This window comes from Cebus imitator, unplaced genomic scaffold, assembly GCF_001604975.1.
Source record: "Cebus imitator isolate Cc_AM_T3 unplaced genomic scaffold, Cebus_imitator-1.0 Scaffold270, whole genome shotgun sequence".
Taxonomy (NCBI): domain Eukaryota; kingdom Metazoa; phylum Chordata; class Mammalia; order Primates; family Cebidae; genus Cebus; species Cebus imitator.
Window position 1 is genome coordinate 2910964 of NW_016107585.1, and position 12360 is coordinate 2923323.

Consider the following 12360-nt stretch of genomic DNA (forward strand, 5'->3'; position numbering starts at 1 on the left):
ATGAAAACAATTATGTATCCTATAAATATATACCCCTACTATGTGCCCACAAAAATTAAAAACAAAAAATTTCAAATAGCTGACTACATTTTTTAAATAAAATAAAAATAAATTCTATATTCTATATGTATTAATGACTCAGTTGGGAAACAAAACCCAGGATACTTTATATACTATCTAGGAATGGGACTAGTTTAATAAGACTCCCCATAAACAATAAAAGATAATTATTGATTATACCTAAATAAAAAAGTTTGCATGTTAAAATTTACCATAAAAAGTCAATAAATTATGCATTAGAAAAAATTGACTATAGATTATAATATCTGTACTGTATAAAATCTGCTGTAAAATTATCAAGAAAAATTCCAATAATGTAATAGAAAATTTCCAGAATCTATGAATAGGTAGTTCTCAGGAAAGAAAATAAAAATATATCATTATTTTAAATTTTATCTGATTTTAAAATTTTTATCTGTTGCATACTGCTATAAAATTAATGTGATGACTTGTTATCTTCTCTTCCAACACTAGCTTCTCTCCAGATTTCCCTAGTCTGTAGTATGCTCCCATCATTAAAGACTCCCGAGCACAGGTGGTTCAGAGTGCTTTCTGACTTCCTTTTCTTCCGTGTTTAGTCAGACAGATATTCACCCCCCTGGTCTTGGGTAGCTATCTCAACCCTGATTCTATCTCAGCCTTCCCACTGGGCCACGGAGAAGGCTAAATAGACACAGTGGGTAAAGCATGAGCACCAGATTTGCTTTACTCTCTTCCATTTACTAGGTATGTAGCACCAGGCATGATACTTTGTGGGCCTTGGTTCTCTCCTTCATAAGATGGGATAATTATACCTGCTTTTCATGGTCATTGTGAGAACAGATAGAAATAATTCATATAAAGTGTCTAGCACACTTAGGACTTTAAAAATGTGAGTTCCCTTCCCTACTTCATCTTCTTATGGTTAGTCTTGGGATTGGGAAACCGGCAAATATATTTTCTAAATGGCTACCTGGCTCCAGTGTCTTGATGTTTGAAACACCTCTATCCATTACTAACAGATTAATTGTTCCAAAACACTGCTTTTGTGATATCATTCTCCTGATTACCTATTTTATTAATCCCTTACTGCCTTCAGGGAAAATTACGAACTCTTTACCTTTACTGTCAAGACACTCATTCGTCTGCGGTGAAGACAAATTTTAAAACCTTGCCCAAGATGCTTCAAACACTTTTAATTTTTTCATTTGAAAAAATGAAGGATTGCCTAAAAATCTGGATTCACTTTTAGAAGAAAACATAGGAAAGCATAGATTTATCAAAGTAAATTTCACTTTATTTTTCTGAAATCTTACATTGCAGTTGAAATGTCTTTTATATACCTACTTAAGTCTTACCACACTAAATGGCAAAACTGGAAAGGATGACAGCAAGTATTGACTACAGGCATAGTTATCAGCATGGTGATGCTAATAATTAGGTATATTTCCAGCTCAAAATAATTAAAACAAGATTTTTTGTAATTATAAGTAAAAATTTAAACATTTTCTCATGTAGTTATATAACTAGTCACCAAAAACAGCAAAAAAGTCTTCTCTTTACCTAGTACTTCTTTTTGCAAATCATAGCATCTGGTTTGCAAGTTTACTTCCTGTTGTCTAGATGTCTGAATCTGCTGAGACCTCAATATGGCTGCATCTGACAACAATTTCAGATTTTTCATTTCCTTTTCAAGGCATACATTATTTCTCTGGGATACGGTCAAACTTTTATTCAGTATGTCTATTTCTGTAAAAAATTCAAAGTTTACAAATCGGCAATAATTGAATCATAAAACATTTCTCTAAGGATTGATTAGTTTATTTTAGAAAATTAATAGTTGAAAGGCAAGATGACATTTATGAGATTATAATGACATCTAACTAAAAAGTTAAATTTAAATTCAGTAGTCATTCTGAAAATGAGAAAAAGGAGTTTTATTGCTACATGATGCATGAAATCTTTTAGCAGTATTGTTTTTAGCTTTTAGATTGTATTAATACAACTTGCTTTGTAAATACTCATAAATGAATAATATAAGACCTGTGTAATGTTCCGGGGTTTACTGAAATTTTTTTTTAGGCAACATGATTCAGAAAAGTAAATTTAAATGTGCTAGCATGAGCTGGTTGGGTGGCATTTCTAAGGGATTAACTAGAACACATTCTCTACAAATTATGAAGGTTTTAGAGGTACACTAGAAGGCTGGAGTGTCTAATAAATATATGGGCAAAAAGCATTAGTTAATAATATCTTAATGATTGTAATAGAATTGTGTCCCTCCCACAAATAAGGCCAGAATTCATCATAGTAATTATGTCATTATTCTCTCTATTTAGATGGTTTAATAAAATATCTTTATAGGTCTACTTAGATTTAAATGTGCTAATTTTATATAATTTCATGAGAAATGCATGGAGCATATTATCCTTCAGAAAAATAATTATCAAACTCCACCTTCATCAGTCTTTTCTGCACTATTGCCTTAAACTAGCATTAAAACACATGAACACACATCCCACAAAGATAATAATACTATAAAATTTGTACAACCATAATTCATTGAATTTATGACCATGTGATTTACATGAAAATTTGGACAGTCTGCTTTTCCAGACATTTCACTTGGAATTCCCTACTTTGGTTAGTCCATTCTGGACTATGTGATAGATTCAACATGTGATGAGATGTCAAAAATGGTTAGCTTCATTTATTGCTCTTGGTGCCACCACAGCAGAAACAGCACCCACATGGACCAGTGAAGACCACAAGCAGAGATACATAGGATAGACATGCAGCAGAGGTAACATGGCCAGCAAATGGTTATAGGAGAAGTAAAGCAGTGAGCTAGAATAGAGCACAGAAAAGAGTGCATGTTTTATGGGATCATGATGAGGAGGATCAGGAATGTAGTAAAAGGAGAGAAAAGTTTCCATGGGTAGAAAGCATGTCTGGGAAGAAAAGTGGTATTTATGATAGACCTGGGGAATAAGCACAAGAGGTCTGGCACCTTCTCTACGTTTTTAGTTCCTGCTCAAAATGGAAAACCTAGAGAAATAAATTAGCAGGAACCAAATAAGTATGATTCTAATATAGTCCAATGATTATTTTATGTGGGAATTGTTTTCCTCAAAATAGCTATATGCTGCTAAAAGCTTGACTATGCGCCCATTTGTGGGAGGAAAACTACTAACACACAGTACATAAAATTTTTTAAAAGTATGGAGTTAAAGAAAATAACGGGGTTACAATTTCCCTACATACATAAAAAGTCTTTCTGGGTATTTTTGTAGCCAAAAAGGTGACTTCTTAAGGCTGAATAAACTACAACATACCATAGCCATATATATGTTTAAGTCAAAATGACACTGCACAGCAGCACACACATGCTGTCACCTATTTATCATTTGCCAAAATTACACTGCTTAGGTTAGCAGGCTGACTCTGTTAGCATATACTACACTCTAAAATATGCATGTCAACGTGACTTTCTATGTGACATTAAACGAATAAAATTTGCAATACAAATTTATTTGTAAAATATATTCTAAGACATGGAAAAGTACATCAAGATTTCAAAACTAACAGAAGCTACAAACATTCCTAATAAGAAGTTAGGAAAAAGTAAAATGGAGATGAACTAACTTACTTTTGCAAACTAAACACTCCTGTACCTATGGCGATCCTGGTGTCAAAGATTCAATTCTACCCTTGCCATTACGCAATTCCATACTTGTCAGACATGTGTCCTAATTTGGGGTTCAGGAATTAAGATCCCCACAAGGTCAACCTGTATTGGTCATTGTATCCACCTTGAACCTTTCCTGTCTCAGCACCACCCCATGAAGAAAGTCCTCCTAACCTCATATATTCAGCTATCATCGCTCAAATGTTACCTCTGTGCAGAAGTCTTTTCGGATCTGATCTGGATGCGATCTTCATCTTCCTGGAACTCACAGCAATTTACATCATTTGTATTGCACTGATCACATGCATACATGTGATGTACTATTGGACTATAAGTTATTTTAAACCATAGATAATATTCATTTCTATTTCCCCCAATGTCAAATCTGACTGGCAGACTGAGTGACGGATTACAGAAGTGCAGAGACATAGGTGTTTTTCCTGTCTGAGCATGGCCAGGGAACCCCATGACTCACAGATGACCAAAAGACTAGAATCCAGCCACGGAGCCCCCATATGCTGGAGAGGCTCATATTTATTTTAGAATAGATTTAATGACAAAGGTCTCAAACACCACTAGTGGGTAATTAACCGTGCCGATCCCCCACTTCCCAAGCAGAGAGCAGTGCTGCACAAGGATAATCAAAGTTCTGTCTTAAGACAACATGGGTAAACTAAACACTCCTGTACCTATGGTGATAGGAACCCACTTAGATAAACTCCCTTACATTCCTTTCTACCTACTCCTTGCCTAATTGCCTCTGGGTAAGGACAGCCACCTTAGGCTCATTCCTTTTAGAAGCCTTGCAATACCTCTCGGCCTTCCAAGAAGGTCTGCATCTTTCTTATAGTTTTTACTACCACCCTGACCGATTTCTGACACTCCCTAATTTCTACCATGATGTTTTAGGATTAACAAGAGCTCAATAAATACCTAATAAATGAGTAAAGGCATTGCTGAACAAAGCTTCTAAATTGATTTTAATATACTACTAGTTCCTGAATATGTGTTTATCTCATCCTTCATTTCAGAGGTAGGTATTCTGAACCCCACGTTTTTAAATGTCAAAGTTAGGCAGTTAAAACACATATCCAAAAGAAACATTTTTGATTGAACAAATTGATCAATTCTATCTATCCCTAATTTCATCAATTTTGTGAAAAATATGGACTACATTTCTAAGCCTAATTCTAGATCTGAATTTTAAAAGTTCAGTCAATAGTTGTTTTGGGAGTAGAATTAACCTGACAAATACTCTGCCTTGGTAAAAAATATATTTTCTGAAATTTCTTTTATTAAAATAAGTATGCTCTTGTTTAAGAAAATTTCTTCTATAAAAACTTCAGTTTAAAAATATTGATTACATAAAGTGATATTCATTTGCTGGAAGAATAGGAAATATTTTACTCATACCTGCTACTCAATATTTAGCATACATTATCAGCAAGAAAATATTAAGCAATTCCTTTTCTAGGAATGTTGTTTCTGTTTTGGACTTTGATTTTAAAACAACTTAATTTTAACATGCAAATCTTTTAAAGTAGCTGACTAATATTGGGCAATATGTAGGGGGTTTACTACATTTATTAGTTTGCTAGGACTGGCAAAAGAAAGTACCATAGATTAAGTGGCTTAAACAACAGAAATTTATTTTCTCACAGCTCCAGAGACCAGAAGTCTGAGATCAAGATGTCAGCAGGATTGGTTCCTTCTAGGATGGTGAAGGAAGGATCTGTTCCAGGTCTCCTTGGCTTGCAGGTGGCTGCCTTTTCCCTGTGTATTCACATGGTGTCTGTGTACAGAACTCTTCTTCTTATGACACCAGTCAGATTGGATTAGGGGCTACCCTGATCACCTCTTTAAAAACCTCACCTCCAAATACAGTTACAAAAGGAGGTACTGGGGATTAGGACTTTAACATTTTAATGTATGAATTTGGGGGGGGGGACACAATTCAGCCCATCACACTATATTTTAGCATATTTGTTATTTATAATGTTTGTACTATTATCAAAATACATGTTTTTAGCTTCTAGAATAAGTGGTAATAAATAATTCACTAGCTAATGCAAGTACAATTATTACTATTAGCCTCATGCAATCAATTTCTTTACCTTTATAAGTTTTTTTTTTTTTTTTTGTCCTGTGAGCTTAGGCAAATGAACTCAAAATTATGTTAGTTTGTTATATAATTAGGAAACCTCTATAACCTTATTATCAAGCATTCTGATATTACAAACACAGTGTGATTAATTCACAAAACTTCACAGTTTTATTACAATAATAGGGAAAAAGACTCAGTGACTAGATTTACTAAAGAAATAAAAAACTGTACACAACTTAAAAACAAAACAAAACAAAACAAAAGTACTAAAAGAACAGGCGCAGTGGCTCATGCCTGTAATCCCAGCAATTTAGCAGGCCAAGGTGCGTGGATCACCTGAGGTCAGGAGTTCAAGACCAGCCTGGCCAACATGGCAAAACCCCATCTCTACCAAAAATACAAAAATTAGCTGAGGGTGGTGGCACGTGCCTGTAATCCCAGCTACTCAGGAGGCTGAGGCAGGAGAATTGCTTGAATCTGGGAAGTGGAGGTTGCAATGAGTAGAGATCATGCCACTGCACTCCAGCCTGGGCAACAGAGCAAGACTCCGTCTCAAAAAAACAAACAAAGAAAAAAACTAAAAAGTTTTTATTTTGAAATAAGTATAGCTTTACAGAAAGTTGCAAAGAAACTGTGTAGGGAGTTCCTATCCAACCTTAACCCCACCTCACTTCTCCCCTTGTTGACATTTTGTACAACTGTAGCATACTATGAAAAGAAAATTGCACTGGTAAAATCCACAGAACTTACTTCGATTTTACCAATTGTACATACACTCACGTGTGTATGGGTGTATGTGTGTATGTGTAGTTTCAAGCAATTTTATCATAAGTGTAGCTTCATTACATATCACCACAATCAAAATACAGAATTGCCCTATTACCACAAAGCTGATCCTTGCTATCCCTTTATAGCCAAACCTACCACTATCCCCACCATCCCTAATCTCTGGCTACAACTAATCTGTTTTCTACATTTATAATTTTGTTATTTCAGGAATGCTATATAAACAAAATCATATCTTATATAAACTTTTGAGACTGGCTGTTTTCACTCAGCACAATTTTATTGGGGTTCATTCAAGTTGATACACATATTAATAATTTGTTCCCTTCTGTTACTGAGTAGTAGCATATGGTATGGACATAGCATGATTTGTCTTTCATCCATTGAAGGACATTTGGGTTGTTCTTAATTTGGGGCTATTATGACTAAAGCTGCTATGAACATTTACATACAAGTTTTTTTGGGAAATAAGTTTTCATTTATCTATGATAAATGAAAGAGAGCAAATGTTGGGTCATGTAGTAAGTGCATCTTCAGTTTCGGAGGAAATTGCAAAATTATTTTCTAGAATGGCTGAACCATTTTATATTCCTACCAGCAGTGCTGAGTAAACTAGTTTCTCTGATCCATGCCAACACTTAGTATGGTCAGTCTTTTCAATTTTAGACATTCTAATAAATGTGTAGTTGTATTTAATTGTGGTTTTGCATTTTCCTGATGGCTAATGATGTTGAACACTTTTTCATGTACTTATTTGCTATCTATATATCATCTTTGGTGAAATTTCTACTCGTATCTTTTGCCCATTTTCTAACTGAATTTTTTTAATGTAGAGTTTTGGGAGTCATTTATATATTCTACATATAAATCTTTTGTTGGATATATGGTTTGCAAGTATTTTCTCCCAGTCTGTAGGTTTTTATTCTTTTTAACAGGTATTTCACGGAGCAAAAGGTGGTTTTTTGTTTGTTTGTTTTTTAATAGACAGGGTCTTGCAATGTTGCCCAGGCTGGAGTGCAATGGTTACTTACAGGTATGATCATAGAGCATAGCAGCCTCAAACCCCTGGGATTAAGCAATCCACCCACCTCAGATTCCTGAGTAGCTAGGACTACAGGCATGTGCTAACACACTTTGCAAAAGTTCTTAAATTTTACTGAGAAAATTTATCAATTTTCCCTTTTAGGTATCATGCTTTTAGTTCAAGTTTAGGAGCTCTTAGCCTAATCCTAGGTCCCAAATATTTTTTTTCCTAAAAGTTTCATATTTTTTGTTTAATCCATGGTTTTTTTTTTTTTTGAGTTAGTTTTTGTAAAATGTGTTTGCTTTAGGACAAGGTTCTTTCTCTTTTTCTTTTCCTAAGGATATCCAATTGTTCCAGCATCATTTGTTGAAAAGGCTATTCTTTCACTGAATTGCCTATGTGTCCTTATCAAAAATCAGTTGAGCATATTTTTCTGGTCTACTTATGTAGATTTTTAAAAAAACACATGTGAAAAGCCTTTTTGTTACTTCCTTTAGGAGAAAAGCTATAAACCCATTACAATGAACCATTCTGCAACAGAAGTGAGAAATTAATATGATAGAAGAAACATGGACTTTAGAATAAAAAAGAATAGTTATAGCTAACATATCTTGCTTTCTTATTCTGGGGGCATCTTATTTCTTAGGCATCTGGGGGGGATGTGTGTGTGTTGTTATTTTATAGATGAGGACACTGAAGCACCCAGTTTTTTGTTAAGTGGATATAAACTTACAAGTTTTTTTGAGAACATAGGATTTCATTTATCTAGGATCCAGAACCAGGATATAAACTCTGGCTGCCTCTAGAGCCTTGTTCTTAGAATGCCTATATATCTTTATTTAAGAATTGAAGCCAACAACACAGAGGCCAACATACACGAGCGCAGACACATTGGCTTGCGTGGCCCTTCTCCAGACCTGGTGGTAAAGTCTGTGAAAGGGCAACACTATCACGGATCCTACATTCCCCTCCAGATTTTTCCTGATTTCTGCCATGAGTTCTAACATTTCTGACTCTGAATAGTGTTTGTTTAATACATTTAAGTAAAAGATTAATTAAACAATAAAGACAACTAGAAATAAACATTAACAGGTTAGGATTAAGAGTACCTTGGGGATAGAGCAAGACTTGGTCTCCAAAAAAAAAAAAAAGAAGAGAACGCGCCATTGCACTCCAGCCTGGGTAACAAGAGCGAAACTCAGTCTCAAAAAAAAGGAATAAAAAAAAAAAAAAAAAGAGTGACTGTTAAGGCTGGGTGTGGTGGCACACAACTGTAATCCCAGCACTTGGGATGCCAAGGTGGGCAGATCACGAGGTCAGGAGTTTGACCAGCCTAGCCAGCTTGGTGAAGCCCCGTCTCTACTAAAAATACAAAAAATTAGCTGGGCGTGGTGGTGCATGCCTGTAATCCTAGCCTCTTGGGAGGCTGAGGCAGGAGAATTGTTTGAACATGGGATGCAGAGGTTCCAGCCTGGGTGACAGAGTAAGACATGTCAAAAAAAATAAATAAAGTGACTGTTAAAGTGTTCTTCAGCTATAATTCATATTGTCATGATCATTTTTTTTTCCACTTTTCCTTATCATTTTTGTAAATAATAAATTATAACATTTACAAATTTTATTTATTAAAATGTTCATTTCACTCTTTATCCACAGTAGCCATAATCAATAGAAATATATATAATGCAAACCACACATGTAATTTTAAATTTCCAGTAGCCATATTAAAAATATAAGAAATACACAAAATTAATTTTAATAGTGTATTTTATTTCATTTCACATATCCAAAATGTTATCATTTCAACAAAAGGCTATACCCACATTTCAGGTGCTCAATAGACAGGAGGCTGGTGGCTAACCTATGGGAAAGCGAAGGTCTGCATCCTTCCTAGGCTCTTGGTCACCTTGGGGATAGTTCCTCAAGTTTTACTAAGATTATTCTTTGAAAACATTATATTCAATTTATTTTTTCTATACTCAAATTTAAGATAGAGATTATTTGCTTACAATTCTATGCAATGAAATTGGCATGTTTATATAGTTACTAGGATTACTGTTAAATTTAAAATGTATTCAAATTGATCAAAGAAACTGTAAAAAGGCAAGGATCAGCACCTTTCAAATTTTACATGTATTTGCACATTTGTACATCCATGCCCTGGAAATTTGATTGTTCCGATAGAATAAGAAGAAAGTTTTTTAAAAGGAGAAAAAAGGTCTTATAGCTTCAGTTTGACACAACCCATCTGTTGTGTTTACTAAGCTCTTGCTTGGGAATTGAATATACTGTCCTTGTGTATGCATTATCACCTTTGAGTTTCTGTCATCACCACTGTGTAACTTCTAAACAAGGTCCTTCTGCTTCTAACGCAAAAGTGACATACTATAATGGTAAACATAAAAGCCAAAAGTTGAAAACTAACTCCTATTTCTTTGTATTAGATAAAATATAAAATGTAACACTTGCAAATGAAAAGCAAAATGGGCATATACTTTGATTCTGCAATTCTACTTCTAGGAATTAACTATGTTAAAGAAAAAAATGGGATAAAATCATACAGATGCATGTATAAAGATGTTCAGTGAATCCTTATTTACAATAGCAAAACTATGATCAACCTAAATGTCCATGAATAGAAAATTAGTTAAATGAGATACATGCCTATAATAAAATACTGTCAACATAGTTAATTGGCATGACTATATTTTCATGATATATCTTAAGTGTATATATATATGTATATATATGCACAGAAAAAAGTTTAGAAAGCTCTATATCAAAATGTTAGCAGCAGTTACCTCTATGTCATAATATTACAGATGATTGGTGTCAATTTTCCTTCTTTTTGCCCCTTTTCTGTATTTTCTATTTTCTGTTTTTATATTGAGGTTGTTTTATGTTTATGATTGCAAAAATCCTAAAAGCCTTTTGAATTTGGGGAAAAAAGAGAATTATTAAGTTTTTATATTTTCTTCTTATAAATTCAATAAAAAACTTTCAAACTGATTTTTAAAATCCAATTCAGAATTGTACTACTGATAATAGCCCCACATTAAATTTGCTCTTGGTTTTCAGGCAAGTGTAGTTCATGAATGAAGCCTCTCTTCTCTTTACAGATTATAGACTATGTAAACATTAAGAATATGTAAGAAACCTTAGAAAATACTCAGAGGTCCCAAAACCTAATATAAATATAATCAGGACCCTCATTATGAAAATGTGGATGTACTTTTACTTCCATTTCAATTCCACAAATTTCACTGAGCACCTTCTATGTGACAGGTTCAATACTCTTAAAACACTAGTAATACAGCATTCAGCAAAACAATCAAAATTCCTGTTTTCACTGAGATTACAACCAGTAGGAGGAGACTGGCAGTAAACACATAAATCAGTAAATGAATATTTCTGATAGTAATAGATATTATTAAAAATGAAACAGACCAGGCATGGTGGCTCACGCCTGTAATCCCAGCACTTTGGGAGGCTGAGGCAGGTGGATCATGAGGTCAGGAGTTCGAGACCAGTCTGGCCAGTATGGTGAAACCCTGTCTCTACTAAAAATACAAAAATTAGCCAGTGTGGTGGTGCACACCTGTAGTCCCAGCTACTCAGGAGGCTAAGGCAGGAGAATTGCTTGAGTCCGAGGGGCAGAGGTTGCAGTGAGCCAAGATTGCGCCACTATACTCTAGCCTGGGCAACAGTGCTCCAGCCTAGGCAACAGAGTGAGACTCCATATCAAAAAAAAAAAAAAGAAAGAAAGAAACAGAAAATCAGGATAGAGAAGTACTATAAAGGAAGACAATGTGGTCAATAAAGATTTTTTGAGGAGGTGACATTTGAACTGAGACTTTCAATTACAAGAAGGCACAGCTACTTGTTTGGGAGACTCTTAGCCAATTTTACCTGCATGAACCTGAAGAGTCTCCCTTTTTCCACATACTGTACAGTCATGGCCACAGGTCACATTCAGGGAGAATAAAGTGAGTGAAGCTTTCTGAGGGAGAAGGGTTTTCCTCTACACGAAAGGGGTGTCATTGTCTCCTTGTTTGTTATTTTTCTATGATTGTGATATTCTGCACTACATAACTGATATAACTGTTCCAAGCTATGTGGTTAAATTAACAGCCTTAAAATGGACAGTTGGCTTAAAAGTTTCCTGAAAAAGAAAACATGGATTATAGAAAATATTAATAATGCAACACAAATGAAAACAAAAACATTAGAGTTGATTTCTCTCCAATTCCTGTATGATTGAATTCACAGTTATTGATATCATGAGGTAAATATTCTATAATAAGATGTGACAAGACACTCAAAAGTGAGAAAATTATCAAGATGACTACTTAACATGTGCATTCATAGTTTTTATATGAATACCCTATTACAAATAATAAAATTAAAGAGACTGACAATACTAAGTGTTGGCAAAGATGTGCAGCAACTAGAGCTCTCATACACTACTGGTAAAAATGTGAAAGGAGGCCGGGTGCAGTGGCTCACACCTGTAATCCCAGCATTTTGGGAAGCCGAGGTGGGCAGGTCATGAGGTCAGGAGATTGACACTATCCTGGCTAACATAGTGAAACCCCATCTCTACTAAAATACAAAAAATTAGCTAGGTGTGGTGGTGTGTGCCTGTAGTTCCAGCTACTTGGGAGGCTGAGGCAGGAAAATTGCTTGAACCCAGAAGGCGGAGGTTGCAGTGAGCTAAGA

At 34.7% G+C, this 12360-nt stretch overlaps 1 protein-coding gene across 1 annotated transcript in view; it reads right to left on the reverse strand.

The window, feature by feature from the left end:
• Window positions 1–12360, reverse strand: part of LEKR1 (leucine, glutamate and lysine rich 1) — a 193027-nt gene that overhangs the window by 105422 nt on the left and 75245 nt on the right. The window contains exon 4 of the mRNA XM_017500799.2: window positions 1603–1788. Within this exon, the coding sequence (XP_017356288.2) occupies window positions 1603–1788 (186 nt within the window). The remainder of the gene's footprint in view (window positions 1–1602; window positions 1789–12360) is intronic.